The sequence below is a fragment of the Martes martes genome (assembly GCF_963455335.1).
Source record: "Martes martes genome assembly, chromosome: 2".
Classification (NCBI taxonomy): Eukaryota; Metazoa; Chordata; class Mammalia; order Carnivora; family Mustelidae; genus Martes; species Martes martes.
The window spans coordinates 77,547,977-77,570,098 of record NC_137889.1 but is presented as its reverse complement, the minus strand read 5'-3'; the positions used below and the strand labels follow the sequence as shown (position 1 = coordinate 77,570,098).

Below are 22,122 nucleotides of genomic sequence, written 5' to 3'. Positions count from 1 at the left end.
TGTGGGAATAAAAATTACTGGTCATATTACGTTAGTTATTAACATAATTCAAGATACATTCATTTGCCATTACATTATACTTCTATTAGCCCAGTTTAAGAAAAAAAGGACAAAAGTTTTTAAGTTTATTTAACTTTTTTTTAATGTTTCATTTCATACTTCTTACTATAGAACAGTACCACATCAATATCCTAGAGGAGAACACATTGAACAAACTCTGTGACTTTGGCCACAGCAGCTGCTTGCTAGATATGCTTCTAAGGGCAAGAGAAAAAAAAGGCAAGAATGAACTATTAGGACTTAATCAAGATAAAAAGCTTTTGCACAACAAAGGAAACAGTTAACAAAACCGAAAGACAAAGGGCAGAATGTAAGAAGATATTTGCAAACATCTTATCAGATAAAGGGCTAGTCTCCAAAATCTATAAAGAACTTAACAAATTCAATACCCAAAGAACTAATAATCTAATCAAGAAATGGGCAGAAGACATAAATAGACACTTCTCCAAAGACAACATACAAATGGCCAACAGACATGAAAAAAAAAAAAATGCTCAACATCACTCAGCATCAGGGAAATAATACAACTCAAAACCACAATGAAATACTACCTCACAACAGTCATAATTAAAATTAACAAGTCAGGAAATGACAGATATGGGCAAGAATATAGAGAAAGGGAACTCCATTACACTGTTGGTAGGAATGCAAACTGGTATAGCCACTCTGGAAAACAGTATGGTTGTGACTTAAAAAGTTGAAAATAGAGTTACCCTATAACCTAGCAATGGCACTACTAGGTATATACACCAAAGGTACAAATGTATTGATCCAAAGGGGCACCTGCACCCCAATATTTATAACAGCAATGTCCACAATCTCCAAACTATGGAAAGAGCCCAGATGTCCATCGACAGATGAATGGATACAGATGTGTGTGTGTCACACACACAATGGAATACTACTCAGCCATCAAAAATGAAATATTGCCATTTGTAACAATGTAGATGGAACTATAGAGTATTATGCTAAGTGAAATGTCAATCAGAGAAAAACAATTATGTGATTTCACTCATGTGGAATTTAAGAAACACAACAGAAGATAATAAGGGAAGAAAGGAAAAAAACAATGCAAGATGAAATCAGAGAGGGAGACAAACTTTAAGAGACTCTTAATCATAGGAAACAAACTGAAGGTCGCCGGAGGGGGGTAAGAGGATGGGGTAACTGGGTTTTGGACATTAAGGAGGGCACATGATGTAATGAGCACTGGGTGTTATATAAGACTGATGAATCATTGACCTCTACCTCTGAAACCAGTAATACATTATATGTTAATTAATTGAATTTAAAGTAAAAAAAAAGAAATGATAAAAAAGAACACCACCAAAGTTTCATCTTTGCCACAGAGATTTTAGTCCTACCTGTCTCTAAATATATAAACCATGTAGAATTCTATAGGCTTAAATATATATTGAATATATCTATGCACATATTCTCCACAGCTTTTCAAATTTGAGGACTTAACTCTGAATCACCTGCAAGTACTTAATGTAAACTCTTAATAATTTGCATATCACACTATAAGTTTATTTGCTAACTTTTACAAATGTGAGATGTTATTATTTATATGTAGAAAATTAAAATACTTTGAGTATCATGATTTCTCAGCCTATCATTCCAATAAATTAACAATAAAAGAAGAATATAGCAAGTAAAAATTCTTTAGGTTTCCTTTTGAAAAAATATGCCAGGCATTGCATAATATTTCATAGCAATATTTTATGCTTTACTTAAATATTTACTGAAAGTATTATTCATATATTTCAGTACATAGTATAAAAATATTTTCCACAATATTGTACTCTTATGATGTAAATATTCATATCTTCTTGCAATAAATGAAGAAAAACTATTTTTTGTATGACATAAGTCTGTGTTTTGCCACCATAGCTCAAATTTCTGTTTTAACACTTAGTCATACAGTAAAAAAGATTGATGTAATCCCAGTACAGCTATTTACCATCTGGTTAAACAAATACACTTAAAGATACTTCTGCAATTGTGATCAAGTGATAGCAGATCTAAGAGCAGACAGAGCTTGGACTCTAAAATGATGATTGTACAGCTGTAGTTGGCATCATTAGAGACCAATAAAATCTTTATGTTCCCTTTGGATGGCAAGGACCTTTATCAAAGAGAACTCGAATGGCTAAATAACAAAGAAATGATACACTTAGCAGTTGTTTTAAATTTAAGATAGATAATGGACCTTCTAAGTCATAATTAGCTTTTAACGTTGGGAAGATTGTTTTCAAATTCTATATTCCATTCTGATATTTTAAACTTGTCATCTTACCATAATTCTTTGATTATGGTTTTGCTTCATTTTTCTAATGTTGTCAATCTAAGCCAAAGCCATCACATAATCCTTAACAGCCAAACCGCTGAAATTACCAGAATGATTTCATAATATTTCCAATTAAATAATACAATAGAGAAAGAAAACCCCAAATGTCTTTGCCTAGTAAAAAAATAAGCGGATATACACTTTTGTTTTCTTATCAGGTAATTCAAAGCTGTTTCTGAACACTGGATATTTACTGGGTTCTCTGTTAACAGGATAATTCCTGAGAAGCTATATAAGGTCCATTAAAACAGAACAAATGAGCACAGCATACTGCTGACTGATTTACAATACGATCAGTAATCCCTTAGAAATCACACTTAAGAATTTCCGGTGCTATAAATTGACATCAGCAATTTTTATTAATTGGTAGTTTTTCTTTCTCTAAAGATTCAATAATACCAGCACCTAAATATTTTAATGATGTTCCAGACTGGAGGGTAAAACCAACTTTTTACTCCCACAAGCTTGTTAGTCACAATTTCCCAGGGAATGCCTGCAGAGCTTAAATTCTATCCATTGTAGAAAAACAGGTATGTTTTTCTATGTAGGCTGCACTATAACCTTAATGAAGTCAGAGGCTAGTATATGTTCTCAGGTATAGAATTTTACACGAAGAGGATATTACTAATCTGACTCAAGTTATGTCCACAGATGTGGAAATTTCAGTCTGAGATGAGTGTTTGGATAAAATTACACAGTAGGAGGTAGAGCATGGATTAATAATGACTCCAGAGTTCCAGTTCCTCTCCATTACATTATCAAAGTATTAGCTCTGACTTTAGAAAAGTCAGAATTCTTCTTAGTCCATGTTCTCCTTATTACTGGACCTCTATCAGTGTCCATTTTAGTGTAGTATTTGAGCAACTCACACACACACACACACACAACATTTCTTGGTCATTTCTGTGGGTCTGCCTGTGGACAAAGATGCATATGCTTTCTCACAATATACTTATGAGACACGCATGCACACACATTAATCTATGTGATGCATATTTATACTATGTCCCATGTTGTATAGGAAGCTTCTCTAAGACAGGAAATTATTTTCTTCAAGAGCGTGCACATTATTTAGTGAAGCTCTCTTGGCTATATCAGTACTTGCCACAAATAAATCAATGCTTAGAGAAATCAATCATAATGATAGCTTGCATGTACAGGGTACTTACTATGTGACAAGGGCTGTGATTTGTGAGCTCCTCTTAGAGAGTGTTCAGCCAACACAACAACTGTGTGGGATAAGTACTGTTATCTCCATTTTCCAGATAAGAAAATTCTGAGTTGAATGTTGGCAAACTTGCCCAAGATCTCACAGCTAAGAAGGAACAAGAGCACAACAACCAGGTGTGATCAGATTCCAGTGCCCTTTCTTCTATCCATTTAGCTCCTCTGAATTCCATTATAACATTTCAATATTGTATATTAGAAAAGTCCTTTCTCCAGTGCTTAGGTGGTGCAGTCCGGTGAGCATCTGACTTTTTTTTTGGGCTCAGGTCATGATCTCATGGTAGTGAGATTGAGCTCCCCTTGGGACTCTGTGCTCAGCATGGAGTCTGCTTGAGATTCTCTCTCTCCCTCTCTCTGCCTCTCCTCCAGTACTCTCTCTCTAAAACAAATAAACAAATCTTAAAAACAAACAAACAAACAAAAAACAGGAGCACCTGGGTGGCTCAGTGGGTTAAGCCTCTGCCTTCAGCTCAAGTCATGATCCCAGGGTTCTGGGATAGAGCCCCGCATCTGGCTCTCTGTTCAGCAGGGAGCCAGCTTCCCCTTCTCTCTCTGCCTGCCTCTCTGCCTACTTGTGATCTCTGTCTGTCAAATAAATAAACTCTTAAAATCCAAAAAAGTCCTTTTTTTCTGCATAAATTAGAAAAAAAATCTATTGCTACAGTTCTTTCTACCTATCAAAGAAGCATTAATTAAAAAAGAAAAAACTATTATGTGTCATGTTCTTTTATTTGGAACAGGTTTAAAGTGAGATTTATGATTCCCATTTAATTGAGGAGCTCAATTTAGTTGCAAGACTTTCCACACTGTTAATAAGTAGCAAGGACAGAAACTGAACCCAATCTTCTGAGTTTAAGTCCAGAGCTATCTTAAATAGGGAAATGTGAAGTTAAATTTATACAGTGTTTCAAGTTGCCTGAGACTCCATCCCAAGCAGGTGTAACTATCTATGCTATCTATGATATATCAGAGCAGAAATACAGCAAAGAGCAAAAAAGAAAATAATGACATTAATTATTTTAATTTACTTTAGGGTGTGCTTAACTTTGTGCCAGCTACTATAATAAAGGTGTTTACACGTTATGTCATTTAGTCCTCACTACAGAGTATTAGAATTATTTTTACATGTCACAATATTTTTTGCTTGTCTTAATCATTGACCAGAGGACCACTGGCTTCTAAGTGGCAGTGGTAGGTCTCAGAACGAGTATCCTGGAATCCAGAGCTTGGATTTTCTGGTGAGCAACAAACAAAAACACAGAGGAACACATCTACTGCTTTTCTTCCTATATTATTTTCCCTTAGATATCTGATAATATTGTACTTTCTCACTGACACAGAACAGCCACCTGAATCACAAAAGAGTAATCACAAAAGTGTTTTCCTCCTCCATCTATATGGTCATGGAAATATACAGTTGGTACATAGTATCAGTATGTGTCTAGATAGTCATTAAATATCAGTTTGGACAATATTTTTGATATATTGTCATGACCTCTGAATTCCATAATAATGCTAAACTCTCAAAGATACTGCTAATAATAATATAGACATCTTTTGACATCTTCATTGTTTTGCTGCTTGAACTATTTCATTCTTTAATGATAAAAATGATACGTTACAAGTTAGACTGAAACAAACAAAATTGTTTTATAGGTGAAAACGGTAAATATAAGCAATTTCTTAGGCTTAGAACTGATAATATTATTTCCTAAAGTGTTCATGTTAACCTTGATTATCAGGTAGTACTTTCCTAATTGACCTCCACTAATATATTAATGTTTTATGAAAATTTTAATTTAAATGCTGGAGAGATGTTTCCCACCCCACTTCCCACATACCCAAATTAGTATTAAAGCAGTTTAATGCAACTGATAAAAGTAAAATCTTTGGTTTTGTTTTATATCATATTAAGAATTGGTTTTCTTTTCACAATAAATATTAATAATTATATATAATGGAGTTTTCATCTAATAATGCTGCAGCTGCATGAAAGGTGATAAAACATGAAAATTTCAAAATCTTAAATCTGAAAAAAATACTAATTTTTTTCTAATTAGATAATCGGTGGGGGGGGCACCTGGGTGGCTCAGTGGTTTAAAGCCTCTGCCTTCGGTTCAGGTCATGATTCCAGGGTCCTGGGATCGGGCCCCACATCGGGCTTTCTGTTTCATGGGGAGCCTGCTTCCTCCTCTCTCTCTACTTGCCTCTCTGCCTATTTGTAATCTCTGTCTGTCAAATAAATAAATAAAATCTTTAATTAGATAATTGAGCATCTACATAATTCCATATTTTTTATTCCCTTAAGACTTTTTGGATGATAGAGATTTTATTGTGCTATATTTATATTCCACATGTTTAATTCCATTGTGAAAACATCAATCAATTATACACCCTGAAATACATATATATATATATATATATATATAAACTTTTCAAAATAGTAAATATATGTTAAAATTAAATATCTTTAAAAAAAGGAAAACATCAAATGTTAGGATTCAACTGGGTTATACTCTGTGAAATAATATTATTGGAGGAATAAGTTATATATTTCATTCAATTTATTTGTAATAGGTAACTGGGGGAATACTAAGTAATATATATTCAAATGGCATATATATTTTTAAAAGTAAGTCATTCATTTTTTTGGTGTATATTCACTGTGTAACTAAGGTTCCTAAGTTCTTTGTGGTAAGATTCCTATAACTTATAGTGAAAAGCTGTTGTTTTTGTTGTTTTAATTAATAGGCTAAATATTTAGAAAAGTTGATGTCTACAGAGAAATTTCGTAGTGCAAAGAGATCCTTTTACTCACCAGCTCCTATACTTTTTCTATTATTAACATCTGGCCTTATTTTGGTATATCTGTTACAATTAATTAACTGATAATGACACTTTATAATTAACCAAAATCTAAAATTTACATTACGGTTCACTATTTGTGTTGTACAGCCCTATGGGTTTTGGTAAATGCATAATGTAATCTCTAAAAATCCCCTTGCTTTCCCCCATTTATTCCTCCTTTCATCTCTATGTACTTGACAAACACTAATCTTTTTAGTGTCTCAATAGTTTTGCCTTTTTCAGAATGTCATATCGTTGGAATCACACATTGTGTAGCTTTTTAACTTAACAATATGCATTTAAGGTTCCATCAAGCCTTTTTGTGGCTTGATAGTTCATTTAATTTATTTATGTGTATATATAAATATACATTATTTATATGTGCATATCATATATATTCATTGTATTTTATTGATATTATGTTATTCATGTTAAAATATATATAATATATAAACATTTTATATAGTATAGATATATTATCATTTGTATAATTAAAATATATGAAACAAATATAAGTATTATATATTAAAATTTTGATCCATATCTTACATATTTATATTATATATGCATATATGCATTTATCATTAAGATATGGTACTCTATCCATTCACACATTAAAAGATATCTTGATTACTTCCAGTTTGAGGCAACTGTGAATAAAGCTGCTATAAATATTTGTGAGCAGCCTTTGTTGTTTTTGTGGACTTAAGTTTTCAACTCAAGTGGACAAATACCTAGGTCATATGGTAAGAGCATGTTTGGTTTTGTAAGAAACTGCCAAACTGTCACCTATTTGTGGTCAGAGAGTTTGAAATGTTGAAGCACTGGATATTATAACAGTAGGGTACATTTCTGGCTGGTCTACATTTATGTTTTTAAAACCTGCATCTGTCAACCCAAAGTATGCTTTCTTAATTTTTTAGATCAGATAATAGTTCTCAGGAGACTTTCAACAATTATTAAGATGTGTTTAAATTTTGAATATTCAGAGTGCGAATCTACAATTGAATACGATTACCAGCAATAAATCGGGTCTATGCTTACCTGCACAGATACAGAAAGTAATTCAATCTTCTTATATTCAGATTGCAAGAAAGTGTAATTCAGTCTTGAGATTTTAATTACTACAAGATCTCAAGTGTAAAGTGTAATTCTTATTATTTTTTTTAACAGAATGCAAAAGTCACAATGTGGCAGCAAATTCGAAGGGTTCTATTTTATGGTGAATTCAAATTTATGTCAAGTCTTTTAGAAAAAAATCACCATTGTTATTGTCAGTTTGAGGGTGTATTTGTTTATTTATTTTAGCCATTCTAGTAGGCATGTATTAGTATCTAATTATTATATATATTTGCAATTTCCAAATGAAAAATGATTTTTAGCATCTTTTCTTTTTTTTTTTTTAAGATTTTATTTATTTGACAGAGAGAGAGAGAGATCAAAAGTAAGCAGAGAGGCAGGCAGAGAAGGAGGGGGGGGGAAGCGGGCTTCCAAATGAGCAGAGAGATTGATGTGGGGCTCGATCCCAGCACCCTGAGATCATGACCTGAGCTGAAGGCAGAAACTTAACCCACTGAGCCACCCAGGTGCCCCTAGCATCTTTTCTTACACTGTTTGCCACCTGCTTATCTCCTTGATTGAGGTGTCCATCACTGCTCAATCTCTGTCCCTTTTCTTCAGCCACTTACACTACATTTTTCCTTTAGGAAAATACTCTTCCTCCCTTCTATAACTTTTTTGATGGAGTAATTCCATCTTTAATGTTCAAAGCATGCCTGGCATAGGGAACGAAGCGGTAGGCAAAGAATCAGGGATAATATATAACCCAACGCTGTCAACTATGACATTCTCATTGGAATTTATGTGAAAGAGAAGCTACCTTTCCATTGGACAGGAAACTAGGAAAAACAAAGTCACAAGGTGTTGCAGACATATGAGAAAATGTCTGCTGAGATGTCTACTTCCTGCCTCTCGGGGAAAATTGATGCAGAGGAGAACAGAGGCAGGACATGGACAGTGTACACACTAGGATATTATTAGAACCCCTGTATCCAGCTGTATTCTACTCATGCAATTTTAATTGTATATACCACTAAATTTCATACTATTTGCTCAATCCAGTTCATTGGATTTTTCTGTCAATTCTGAAAGCTGTTATTAACAGATACATTCAAACATAGGTGTCATTAGAAGGCCTAAAATTTTTCTGTCAGTCACAGTAGAACTTCCAGGAAGCTTCTCTCTTCCTATTCATCTAGCTATTCAAGCCAATGCTTATTTATTGAACATCTGCCATGTGTCAGATACTATTCAAGGGTTTGAGGACATACTGATGAAAAATTAAAAAAAAAAAGTCTCTGACTTCATGAAATGTCATTTTCATGGGGAAAAATAAAAACAGAAAAACAGACAGTATATGTCAACAGGTAAATAAACCAAAGACAAGTAAATCCCTTCTTTGGTGTAACCAGACTTTTGTGGGAAAACAAAACAAAACAAAACAAAAAACACCAAAGCTACCTGCTGATAAGAAATTCCACATTAAAAAAAAAAAATGTTAACAGCATTACCACCAAATTCTGAATCCAGGAATACAAAAGTGAGCCTATAGAGTGAGTTTAGAAAACCTCAGCTTTAAAAAGTAGTTGAACAAGCATGTCATGTTGTCCACAGAAGACACATTTCGAGAGTCACAGAACAAAAACACATAATAAAATGAAGCATAGGGTGTAGCAGGAAGCATCAAAAAAAGTGACTAAAAATAAATTCTCAGAAAAAACAGAAGACCTTTAATAAGGATAGCAATGGGTGGACACTGAGCCTTGCTAAAGGTATCTGTGTATACCTTGAAACTTAAGAAGATGCAAATATACTCAAAACAGAACTGTGGTGTTTGTCTGGTTCTTTGTGATGAGTTAGCACAATTCTCAATTGTAAGGAGATCATAGGAATAGTTAAATATGTTCAATACTCTCTGTACTATTTAACTCTTTAGAAATCAGTCATTTATTCACAATCTGTCACTGTTTTCTTACACCACTTTTATTATCATTATTAAAGACATCTGAAGGGATAGTTTTGAATATGTGTTCATTCATTCCTTCATTCCTTCATTCATCACATATTGACTGAGTGACTCTCTCAATTCTAGACTTGTCACAGATGATCTACAAGAAAGATGTCCTTACCCTCACTGAGATTATATCTTAATAGTAAAGCCTGCCAAAAAAAAAAAAGAAGACGTAAATTGATAGTCACATTTCTGGCAATGTTTCAAATGCATACTTAAAATGGCAGTATTTTAAAAATTAAGTACAGAACACTTAATGTATTTTGAAGAATATATCAAAGGTATGTTATGAAGAGCATCCTGTGAGGAGGTGGTATATGAGAGCTGAATGGAATAAGGGAAAGAGCCACGCACTGATCTGAGGAAGAATATTATCAATAGTCCAAAAATGGGAAATGTAAAGGTTCTTAGATATGAATGAGCTTGCTGCATTTTAATGTCAATGGGTGGCTTAGTGGCTTAAAGCCTCTGCCTTGGGCTCAGGTCATGATCCCAGGGTCCTGGGATCCAGGCCCGCATCTGGCTCTCTGCTCGGCAGGGAGCCTGCTTCCTTCTCTCTCTCTGCCTGCCTCTCTGCCTACTTGTGATCTCTGTCTGTCACATAAATAAAATCTTAAAAAAAAAAAAAAAAGAAAGAAAAACTTCTGAAAGAAGATGGGCATTGATATGGGTATTGATCAGATCACATGACACCTTCTACATTGTGGCTAAGCCATTGATTATATTTTGTTTAAAGTATCAAAATGCATTTGGGGTGTTTTAAGAGAAAGAGTAACATAATTTTGTATTTTATAAATTTTATTCTGATCTTTGAAATGGGTATGTAGTTAGGAAAATAAAAACCTAGGGTAAGGGGCGCCTGGGTAGCTCAGTGGGTTAAAGCCTCTGCCTTCGGCTCAGGTCATGATCCCAGGGTCCTGGGATCGAGCCCCGCATCGGGCTCTCTGCTCAGCGGGGAGCCTGCTTCCTCCCCTCTCTCTCTCTGCCTGCCTCTCTGCCTACTTGTGATCTATGTCTGTCAAATAAAGAAATAAAATCTTTAAAAAAAAAAAAAAAAAAAACCTAGGGTAAGACTAGGTTTACATAAATTACCCCCACTAAAGATGAGTATATATGTGGAATATTTCCAGTCTTATCTTTAGTTTCTAAATTTATATATCCTCTGTTACATGTACTCTGATAAATTTAATTGTTCTCAGTTCTTTAAAATACCTACCAACTTAACATGGTTACCAATTATAAATTTTACATGACAGTATTTTGCCTTGTTTTTAATAAGTTTAATGATTATTGTACCTACCTAAAAGACACTCTGTAAAATCCATTTGATATGTAATATCATATGATATCTAATCTGATAAATAATTATTCAAGTCCACTAAGAGAAGACAGAGAATCCCATAGACATGTTTCATGTGTTAATAAGCCTTAGCCAAATTGTTTTTCTCTGTGCGCTACAGTAGTAGAGATTTTTTTAATACATAATATTTAAATGGTCAGGGAAGGAACATATGCCTATTTAAATAATAGATAAAGGCAATAAGGTTAAATCTGAATGTAACAGTGATTCTTTTTTTCCTCATCTTCAATGAATTTGTGTCTTATTAAAGTATGGATGAAAGGATTAATGAATAAAGCTTTTCTTTTTCCAAAAGAAATTTGTATTTCCAAAAGAATACATTTTGTGAATATACTTAATCCTTGCTACTCTCATATCTGCTCTCTAACATTTTGCTAGCTTGCCCACCAATATTAAGATTTTGATAACTGCTTTGAGATGTTTGAACGGTGAGGTCTAATTAATCAGCAAAGTCAGGCTACTCACCCTAGTGAGAGTTGACAGTAGACTATATTAAACACCTTTTCAGGATTTTTATTGTGATGGTTTTAATAGGTGTTATTCCTACAGGATATCAAATCCCAAGCTCTAACATTTTTTTTTTCATGTAGTTCATTCATTTTTTTTCTTTTGATCAGATTATTAAGTCTTCTATAACTTTCCCTCCTCATTTTATGTGCCAGCACTTTTAACACATTTTAAAAGACACTATTGATGTGACTGCTCCCAAGTGTTCTATTCAACTGTAATTTTCATTTCCTTCTGGCATAAAGAGAGAATTTTTAAGAACTTTCTTTTTCTAGACCCCTCAAAAGCTGTTACACCTTTGTCCCATAAAAATAAGAAAAATGAGAAACCCTTTTTTTATTCATTTCCTCAATTATTATTATATGAAACCATTCTTTCATTTATTTTTTCTTCACTCCTACTCCATTTTAGTTACAATGGATTAAAACATCCTTGTTGTAACTATAATAAATCATTAGTAGAATGTGTTTTTTTTTTAACAACGACAGTCACACATCATGAATTTTAAGCATAATATCTCAGTATTTTTAAATCCTTATCAAAAGCCAGATAGCTCAATTATTGATGTCATACTGGATTTCCCCCCAAAGTAGACATTAGTGTTTTACTGAGGGCATGGGGCGTGTGTGTGTGTGGGAGGGGGTGGGTAGCTATAGGCAAGAAATCTCTCTTGGGGAAATAGTATGTACATTTTCTCAAAGCATACTTTGTCTTTTTCCCCCCAAATCCTAACATGCATGTATCAATCACTAACTAAAATTCAGACACTGCATGTCTTGGCCACACAGACCCTTAAATTGTTACTCTGGGCCCTTCCTTTACCTTCCAAGTCTTCAATCTTTGCTTCAATCATGTAAAGATAGCAGAATGTAAAAGGCAACTTTATGACAGTGATAGAAACAGTATGGCTAGACAAACTCGAGACAAATTTTTGGAGAAAAAAGTCAAGAAAAAGAAAAATTTCCTCAATATCCTAATGTGCATAAGAAAAGTCCTATATGAAAAAAAAAATGCTCACTTTTGTTGATAGTCTTAAATTCTGAAACTTCAAGAAATAAGTTTTCTCAACTTTCATTACAGTTTCCATACCTGTTAACTTAGATTCACAGGCAGACAAAATCCTGATGAATTCTGTCACTTTTATTTTTCAAAGGTTTTCCCTATTTATTTATTAATTCATGCATGAATTGGGGAGGGGCAGAAGAAGAAGGAGAGAGAGAATTTCAAGCAGTCTCTGTGAGCATGGAGCCTGATATAGGTCTAGATCTCATGACCCTGAGATCATGACCTGAGCCGAAATCAAGAATCAGATGTCCCATCGACTGAGCCACCCAGGGGCCCCAATTCTGTCACTTTTAAACTCACAGGACTTGGCAGTTTAGTATCAATCTTAGCATGAAATTACAGGTGTACAACATGAATGTGATGATTTTTCCTTAACACAGTGAAGGATTCAAGAAGATCATTCTTAAATTGGCTCACAATTTAATTTATGCAAATGCCGAGAGTCAATTACTTAAAATATCTCTTTCGTCTTTTTTGCAGAATAAAAAAATTTATTGTTAAAACTTTATTTTAAATAATTCATGCAAAGCAATACTAACAGTGTTCAATTTATATAAAATTATTTTTAAAATTATTTATTTTTAAATCTTTTTCTTAACATCTTAATTTTATTTTATTTTTTTCAGTGTTCCAAGATTCATTGTTTATGTACCACACCCAGTGTTCCATGCAATACGTGCCCTCTTTAATACACACTACCAGGCTTATCCATCACCTCCAACCCCCTCCCCTCCAAAACCCTCAGTTTGTTTCTGAGTCCACAGTCACTCATGTTTTGTCTCCTCCTCCGATTTACCCCAATTCACTTTTCCTTTCCTTCTCCTAATGTCCTCCATGTTATTCCTTATGCTCCACAAGTAACTGAAACCCTATGATAATTGACTTTCTCTGCTTGACTTATTTCACTCAGCATAATCTCCCCTTCCTGTCCATGTTGGGTATTCATCTTTTCTGATGGATGCATAATATTCCATTGTATATATGGACCATATTTTCTTGATCCATTCGTCTGTTGAAGGGCATCTTGGTTCTTTCCACAGTTGGGCGACTGTGGCCATTGCTGCTATGAACACTGGGATACAGATGGCCCTTCTTTTCACTACTTTTGTATCTTTGGGGTAAATATCCAGTAGTGCAATTGCAGGGTCATAGGGTAGATCTACTTTTAATTTGTTGAGGCATCTCCACATTGTTTTCCAAAGTGGCTGCACCAACTGGCATTCCCACCAATAGTGTAAGAGGGTTCCCCTTTCTCCACATCCTCTTCAACATTTGTTGTTTCCTGTCCTGTTAATTTTGGTCATTCTTACTGGTGTAAGGTGGTATCTCAGTGTGGTTTTGTTTGGAATTTCCCTGATGGCTAATGATGATGAATATTTTTTCATGTGTTTGTTAGCCATTTGTGTGTCTTCTTTGGAGACGTGTTGGTTTATGTCTTCTGCCCATTTTTTGACATGATTATCTTTTTTGGAGGGTGTTGAGTTTGAGGAGTTCTTTATAGATCTTGGATATCAGCCCTTTGTCTGTAGTGTCATTTGTGAATACCTTCTCCCATTGTAAAGGTTGCTTCTTTGTTTTGTTGACTGTTTCCTTTGTTGATCTTGAAGTTCCAAAAGTTCATTTTCGCTTTTGTTTCCTTTGCTCTTGGAGATGTGCCTTGAAGGAAGTTGCTGTGGCCAATGTCAAAGAAGTTACTGCCTATGTTCTCCTCTAGGATTTTGATATATCCCTGCCTCACATTGAGGTCTTTCATCCATTTCGAGTTTGTATATGGTGTGAGAGAATGGCCAAGTTTCATTCTTCTATACATAGCTGTCCAATTTCCCCAGCACCATTTATTGAAGTAACTGTCTTTTTTCCACTGGATATTTTTTTTTGATTTGTTGAAGATTATTTGACCATAGAGTTGAGGATCCATATGTGGGTTCTGTACTCTGCTCCCTGGTCTATGTGCCTGTTTTTGTGTCAGTACCATGCTGTCTTGGTGATCACAGCTTTGTAGTAAAACTTGAAATCAGGCAACGTGATACATCCAGCTTTGTTTTTCTTTTTCACTATTTCCTTAGTGATTCAGACTCTTTTCTGGTTCCAAACAAATTACTAGAACTCATACAGCAAGTATGTGGCAGGATATAGTAATGTAACAGGATACAAAATCAATGCACAGAAATCATTTGCTTTCTTATACACTAACAATGAAAATATAGAAAGGGAAATTAGAGAATTGATTCCATTTACTATAGCACCAAGAACCATAATATACCTTGGAATAAAGCTAACCAAAGAGGTAAAGGATCTGTACCCAAGGAACTACAGAACATTCATGAAAGAAATTGAGAAAGACAAAAAAGATGGAAAAGCATTGCATGCTTATGGATTGGAAAAATAAACATTGTTAAAATGTCTGTACTGCCCAGACCAATCTATACTTTCAATGCCATCCCAATCAAAATTCCACCAGCATTTTTAAATCTTTTTTTTTTTTTTAAGATTTTTATTTGATTGTTTGTTTGTTTATCAGAGAGAGAGAGAGAGAGTACAAGCAGGGGGAGCAGCAGGCAGAGGGAGAAGCAGGATCCCTGCTGGGCAGGGAGTCCAATATGGGACTCCATACCAGGACCCAGGGATCATGATTTCAGCATAAGGCAAACACTTAACCAACTGAGCCACCCGGCTCCTAAAGTTCTTTTTATTTTAAAGAGGTGAGGACACGTTTAGTATTCACAGAAACTCAGACCAGTGAAGGATGACTATATGTTAGTCTTAGAAAACCAAAGATCACAAAAAACCCCATGAATAACACACACATTTTCACCCCATAAAAAAATAATGACTTGAGTGTTAATATCAATATTAACATACCTGCTTATTTAATTTGATATTTCATGTAAAAATCACTGGATGCTCAGCCAGTCAAGTATTGTGACATATCAGTATACATGGATGGCAGTGTTTGGAAAAGTTATTGTTCTATTGTTATAAATGTGGAACAATAAAGATTAAAAATATTATTATACATATTATAATTTCATTTAAACATGTATATAAGTACATATAGCTTTTATTTTTCAATTTATACTTGAATAACTTAATTCCCATCTCCTATTACAAATTTATTATATGTCTATTACAATAATAGGCAGTTGGGTGATATTGTCCTTTAAAAAACTTGATATATAGGGGAGGAGTCAAGATGGCGGAGAAGTAGCAGGCTGAGACGATATCGGGTAGCAGGAGATCAGCTAGATAGCTTATCTAACCATTGTGAACACCTACAAATCCAACGGGAAATCAAAGAGAAGAAGAGCAACAATTCTAGAAACAGAAAATCGATCACTTTCTGAAAGGTAGCACCTGCGGAGAAGTGAATCCAAAGCGATGGGAAAATAGACCCCGGGGGGAGGGGCTGGCCCCGGCAAGCGGCGGAGCAACGGAGCACAAAATTGGGACTTTTAAATGTCTGCTCCACTGGGAGACATCGCTCCAGAGGCTAAACCGGGGGAAACCCAGGCGGAGTCAGCATAACCCCAGGTCCCACGGGGTCACAGAAGGACTGGAGGTGTCTGAGTGCCACAGAGCTCGCAGGTATTAGAGCGGGGAAGCCGGCTACAGCGACAAAGCCGAGGAAGTGAGCTCTCAGCCTGGGGTTACCTTGTGCCGGTCGCAGGCTGGGTGGGCTTGGAGCGCAGCCAGAGGCCACGGAGACAGAAGTGACCAGGCGCTTTTCTCCAGGTTCCAGCAATTGACTGCTTTCCTCAAGGCACGACTGCAGGCCAGGGAGGCGGGGCAGTTGGGCGCTTTTCTCTAAGGGCGCACTGAGGAGCGGAACCCCAGGCTCTCGGCTCCTCTGGGCCGGACATTGGGAGCCGCCATCTTCATTCCCGTCCTCCGGAACTCTATGGAAAGCGCTCAGGGAACAAAAGATCCCTAAAGCAAACCCGAGCGGATTACTTAGCCCGGCCCCTGGCAAAGTCAGTGCAATTCTGCCTGCGGCAAAGACACTTGAGAATCACCACAACAGGCCCCTCCCCCGGAAGATCAACAAGAAACCCAGCCAAGACCAACTTCACTCACCAAGAACAGCGGAATTCCACAGCAGGAGAAAGCAAATCTTATCTGGACAAAATGACAAGACGGAAAAACTCACCTCAAAAAAAAGAACAAGAGGCCGTACTGAAGGCTGGAGACCTAATCAATACAGACATTGGTAACATGACAGATCTAGAGTTCAGAATGACGATTCTCAAGGTTCTAGCCGGGCTCGAAAAAGGCATAGAAGATATTAGAGAAACCCTCTCCGGAGAGATAAAAGCCCTTGCTGGAGAAATAAAAGAACTAAAATCTAACCAAGTTGAAATGAAAAAAGCTATTAATGAGGTGCAATCAAAAATGGAAGCTCTCACTGCTAGGATAAATAAGGCAGAAGAAAGAATTAGTGACATAGAATACCAAATGACAGAGAATAAAGAAGCTGAGCAAAAGAGAGACAAATACTGGACCACAAGGAGAGAATTCGAGAGATAAGCGACACCATAAGACGACACAACATTAGAATAATTGGGATTCCAGAAGAAGAAGAAAGAGAGAGGGGAGCAGAAGGTATATTGGAGACAATTATTGGAGAGAATTTCCCTAATATGGCAAAGGGAACAGACATCAAAATCCAGGAAATGCTAAGAACGCCTCTCAAAATCAATAAAAATAGGTCCACACCTCGTCACCTGATAGTAAAATTTACAAGTCTTAGCGACAAAGAGAAAATCCTGAAAGCAGCCCGGGAAAAGAAGTCTGTAACATACAGGGGTAAAACATTAGATTGGCAACGGACATATCCACAGAGACCTGGCAGGCCAGAAAGAACTGGCATGAGATATTCAGAGCACTAAACGAGAAAAACATGCAGCCAAGAATACAATATCCGGGTAAGCTATCATTGAAAATAGAAGGAGAGATAAAGAGCTTCCAGGACAAACAAAAGCTGAAAGAATTTACATAAACCAAACCAGCTCTACAGGAAATATTGAAAGTGGTCCTCTAAGCAAAGAGAGACCCTAAAAGTAGTAGATCAGAAAGAAACAGAGACAATATACAGTAACAGTCACCTTACAGGCAATACAATGGCAATAAATTCATATCTCTCAATAGTTACCCTGAATGTTAATGGGCTAAATGCCCCAATCAAAAGACACAGCATATCAGAATGGATAAAAAAAACAAAACCCATCCATATGCTGCCTACAAGAAACTCATTTTAGACCCGAAGACACCTCCAGATTTAAAGTGAGGGGGTGGAAAACAATGTACCATGCTAATGGACATCAGAAGAAAGCTGGGGTGGCAATCCTTATATCAGATCAATTAGATTTTAAGCCAAAGACTATAATAAGAGATGATGAAGGACACTATATCATACTCAAAGGGTCTGTCCAACAAGAAGACCTAACAATCTTAAATAACTATGCCCCTAACATGGGAGCAGCCAACCATATAAACCAATTAATAACAAAATCAAAGAAATACATTGACAGTAATACAATAATAGCAGGGGACTTTAACACCCCCCTCACTAAAATGGACAGATCATCTAAGCAAAAGATCAACAAGGAAATAAAGGCCCTAAATGACACACTGGACCAGATGGACATCACAGATCTATTCAGAACATTCCATCCCAAAGCAACAGAATATACATTCTTCTCTAGTGCACATGGAATATTCTCCAGAATAGACCACATCCTGGGTCATAAATCAGGTCTCAATCAGTACCAAAAGATTGAGATCATTCCCTGCATAGTTTCAGACCACAATGCTCTGAAGCTAGAACTCAATCACAAGAGGAAATTTGGAAAGAACGCAAATACGTGGAGACTAAACAGCATCCTTCTAAAAAATGAATGGGTCAACCAGGAAATTAAAGAAGAACTGAAAAAAATCATGGAAACAAATGATAATGAAAACACAACGGTTCAAAATCTGTGGGACACAACAAAGGCAGTCCTGAGAGGAAAATATATAGCGGCACAAGCCTTTCTCAAGAAACAAGAAAGGTCTCAAATACACAACCTAGCCCTACACCTAAAGGAGCTGGAGAAAGAACAACAAAGAAAGCCTAAACCCAGTAGGAGAAGAGAAATCATAAAGATCAGAGCAGAAATCAATGAAATAGAAACTAAAAAAACAATAGAACAAATCAACAAAACTAGGAGCTGGTTCTTTGAAAGAATTAATAAGATTGACAAACCCCTGGCCAGACTTATCCAAAAGAAAGGAGAAAGGACCCAAATAAATAAAATCATGAATGAAAGAGGAGAGATCACAACCAACACCAAAGAAATACAAACAATTATAAGAACATATTACGAGCAACTCTACGCCAACAAATTTGACAATCTGGAAGCAATGGATACATTTCTAGAGACATATAAACTACCACAACTGAACCAGGAAGAAATAGATAACTTGAACAGACCCATAACCAGTAAGGAGATTGAAACAGTCATCAAAAATCTCCAAACAAACAAAAATCCAGGACTAGACGGCTTTCCAGGTGAATTCTACCAAACATTTAAAGAAGAACTAATTCCTATTCTCCTGAAACTGTTCCAAAAAATAGAAATGGAAGGAAAACTGCCAAAGTCATTCTATGAGGCCATCATCACCTTGATCCCAAAACCAGACAAGGATCCCACCAAAAAAGAGAATTACAGACCAATATCCTTGATGAACACAGATGCAAAAATTCTCACCAAAATACTGGCCAATAGGATCCAACAGTACATTAAAAGGATTATTCACCACGACCAAGTGGGATTTATTCCAGGGCTGCAAGGTTGGTTCAACACACACAAATCAGTCGACGTGATACAATACATTAATAAAAGAAAAAACAAGAACCATATGATACTCTCAATAGATGCTGAAAAAGCATTTGACAAAGTGCAGCATCCCTTCCTGATTAAAACTCTTCAAAGTGTAGGAATAGAGGGCACATACCTCAATATTATCAAATCCATCTATGATAAACCCACCGCAAATACCATTCTCAATGGAGAAAAACTGAAAGTTTTTCTGCTAAGGTCAGGAACACAGCAGGGATGTCCGTTATCACCACTGCTGTTCAACATAGTACTAGAAGTCCTAGCCTCAGCAATCAGACAACAAGAAGAAATTAAAGGCATCCAAATCGGCAAAGAAGAAGTCAAACTATCACTCTTTGCAGATGATATGATACTATATGTGGAAAACCCAAAAGGCTCCACTCCAAAACTGCTAGAACTTATACAGGAATTCAGTAAAGTGTCAGGATATAAAGTCAATGCACAGAAATCAGTCGCATTTCTTTACACTAACAAAAAGACAGAAGAAAGAGAAATTGAAGAGTCAGTCCCATTTACAATCTCACCCAAAACCATAAGATACCGAGGAATAAATCTAACCAAAGAGGCAAAGAATCTGTACTCAGAAAACTATAAAATACTCATGAAAGAAATTGAGGAAGACACAAAGAAATGGAAAAATATTCCATGCTCCTGGATTGGAAGAACAAATATTGTGAAAATGTCTATTCTACCTAAAGCAATCTACACATTTAATGCAATCCCTATCAAAATCCCATCCATTTTTTTTAAAGAAATAGAACAAATAATCCTAAAATTCATATGGAACCAGAAAAGACCTCGAATAGCCAGTGGAATATTGAAAAAGAAAGCCAAAGTCGGTGGCATCACAATTCCAGACTTCAAGCTCTATTACAAAGCTGTCATCATCAAGACAGTATGGTACTGGCACAAAAACAGACATATAGACCAATGGAACAGAATAGAGAGCCCAGAAATAGACCCTCAACTCTATGGTCAACTAATCTTCGACAAAGCAGGAAAGAATATCCAATGGAAAAAAGACAGCCTCTTCAACAAATGGTGCTGGGAAAATTGGACAGCCACATGCAGAAAAATGAAATTGGAGTATTTCCTTACACCACACATGAAAATAGACTCAAAATGGATGAAGGACCTCAATGTGAGAAAGGAAACTATCAAAATCCTTGAGGAGAATGCAGGCAGCAACCTCTTTGACCTCAACCACAGCAACTTCTTCCTAGGAACATCGCCAAAGGCAACAGAAGCAAGGGCAAACATGAACTATTGGGATTTCATCAAGATCAAAAGCTTTTGCACAGCAAAGGAAACAGTTAACAAAACCAAAAGACAACTGACAGAATGGGAGAAGATATTTGCAAACGACATATCAGATAAAGGGCTAGTATCCAAAATCTATAAAGAGCTTATCAAACTCAATACCCAAAGAACAAATAATCCAGTCAAGAAATGGGCAGAGGACATGAACAGACATTTCTGCAAAGAAGACATCCAGATGGCCAACAGACACATGAAAAAGTGCTCCACATCACTTGGCATCAGGGAAATACAAATCAAAACCACAATGAGATACCACCTCACACCAGTCAGAATGGCTAAAATTAACAAGTCAAGAAATGACAGATGCTGGCGAGGATGTGGAAAGAGGGGAACCCTCCTACACTGCTGGTGGGAATGCAAGCTGGTGCAACCACTCTGGAATACAGTGTGGAGGTTCCTCAAAAAACTGAATATAGAGCTACCCTACGACCCAGCAATTGCACTACTGGGTATATATCCTAAAGATACAAACATGGTGCTCCGAAGGGGCACGTCCACCCGAATGTTTAAAGCAGCAATGTCCACAATAGCCAAACTGTGGAAAGAGCCTAGATGTCCATCAACAGATGAATGGATAAAGAAGATGTGGTATATATACACAATGGAATACTATGCAGCCATCAAAAGACATGAAATCTTGCCATTTGGGACGACATGGATGGAACTAGAGGGTATCATGCTTAACGAAATAAGTCAATCGGAGAAAGACAACTATCATATGATCTCTTTGATATGAGGAAGTGGAGATGCAATGCGGGGGGGTTGGGGAGAGGTAGGAAAAGAAAAAATGAAAAGATGGATCGGGAGGGAGACGAACCATAAAAGACTCAATCTCAAAAAACAGACTGAGGGTTGCTGGGGGGAGGGGGGACGGGAGAGGCTGGTGGGGAAATGGACATTGGGGAGGGTATGGGCTATGATGAGTGCTGTGAAATGTATAAACCTGGCGATTCACAGACCTGTACCCCTGGGGATAAAAATATATTATATGTTTATTAAAATTAAAAAAAACAACTTGATATATAAAAATTCACTTTATAATAAATTAAGAAAAAAATGATCATTTTGCTAAGTAATTTTCATTTTATATGCTATGTTCTTTTACATTGTAGCTCCTTTAAAATTAAAAATATTTTTTAACATATATATTATTATCATAGATAATTTTGGTGGACAATAAAATCTATCTCTAATGAAACTTCATATATAATAGGTACTGAGTCAGAAATACCTGAACTTCGTGTGTTTACCTAGTGATGCTGCTACCAGTCACAGAGGTTCTGTGATCAGGAAAAAGACCCTTGAGTGACCTCTTTTAAAAATATGAATACAAAGCACACAAGCCACATTTATGTTGAAAGAGGAGTATAATCAAAATTAGTGAATATGTGAAGGAAAAAAAGAAGAAGAAAACCCCCACAAAACACTGATTCCTCTG

General features: G+C 36.0%; 1 protein-coding gene across 1 annotated transcript in view; it reads right to left on the bottom strand.

Moving 5' to 3' along the window:
* Positions 1-22,122, bottom strand: part of FSTL5 (follistatin like 5) — a gene marked incomplete at both ends in the record, with an annotated part of 636,306 nt that overhangs the window by 411,276 nt on the left and 202,908 nt on the right. The window contains one exon of the mRNA XM_080796324.1: positions 4,799-4,872. Within this exon, the coding sequence (XP_080652450.1) occupies positions 4,799-4,872 (74 nt within the window). The remainder of the gene's footprint in view (positions 1-4,798; positions 4,873-22,122) is intronic.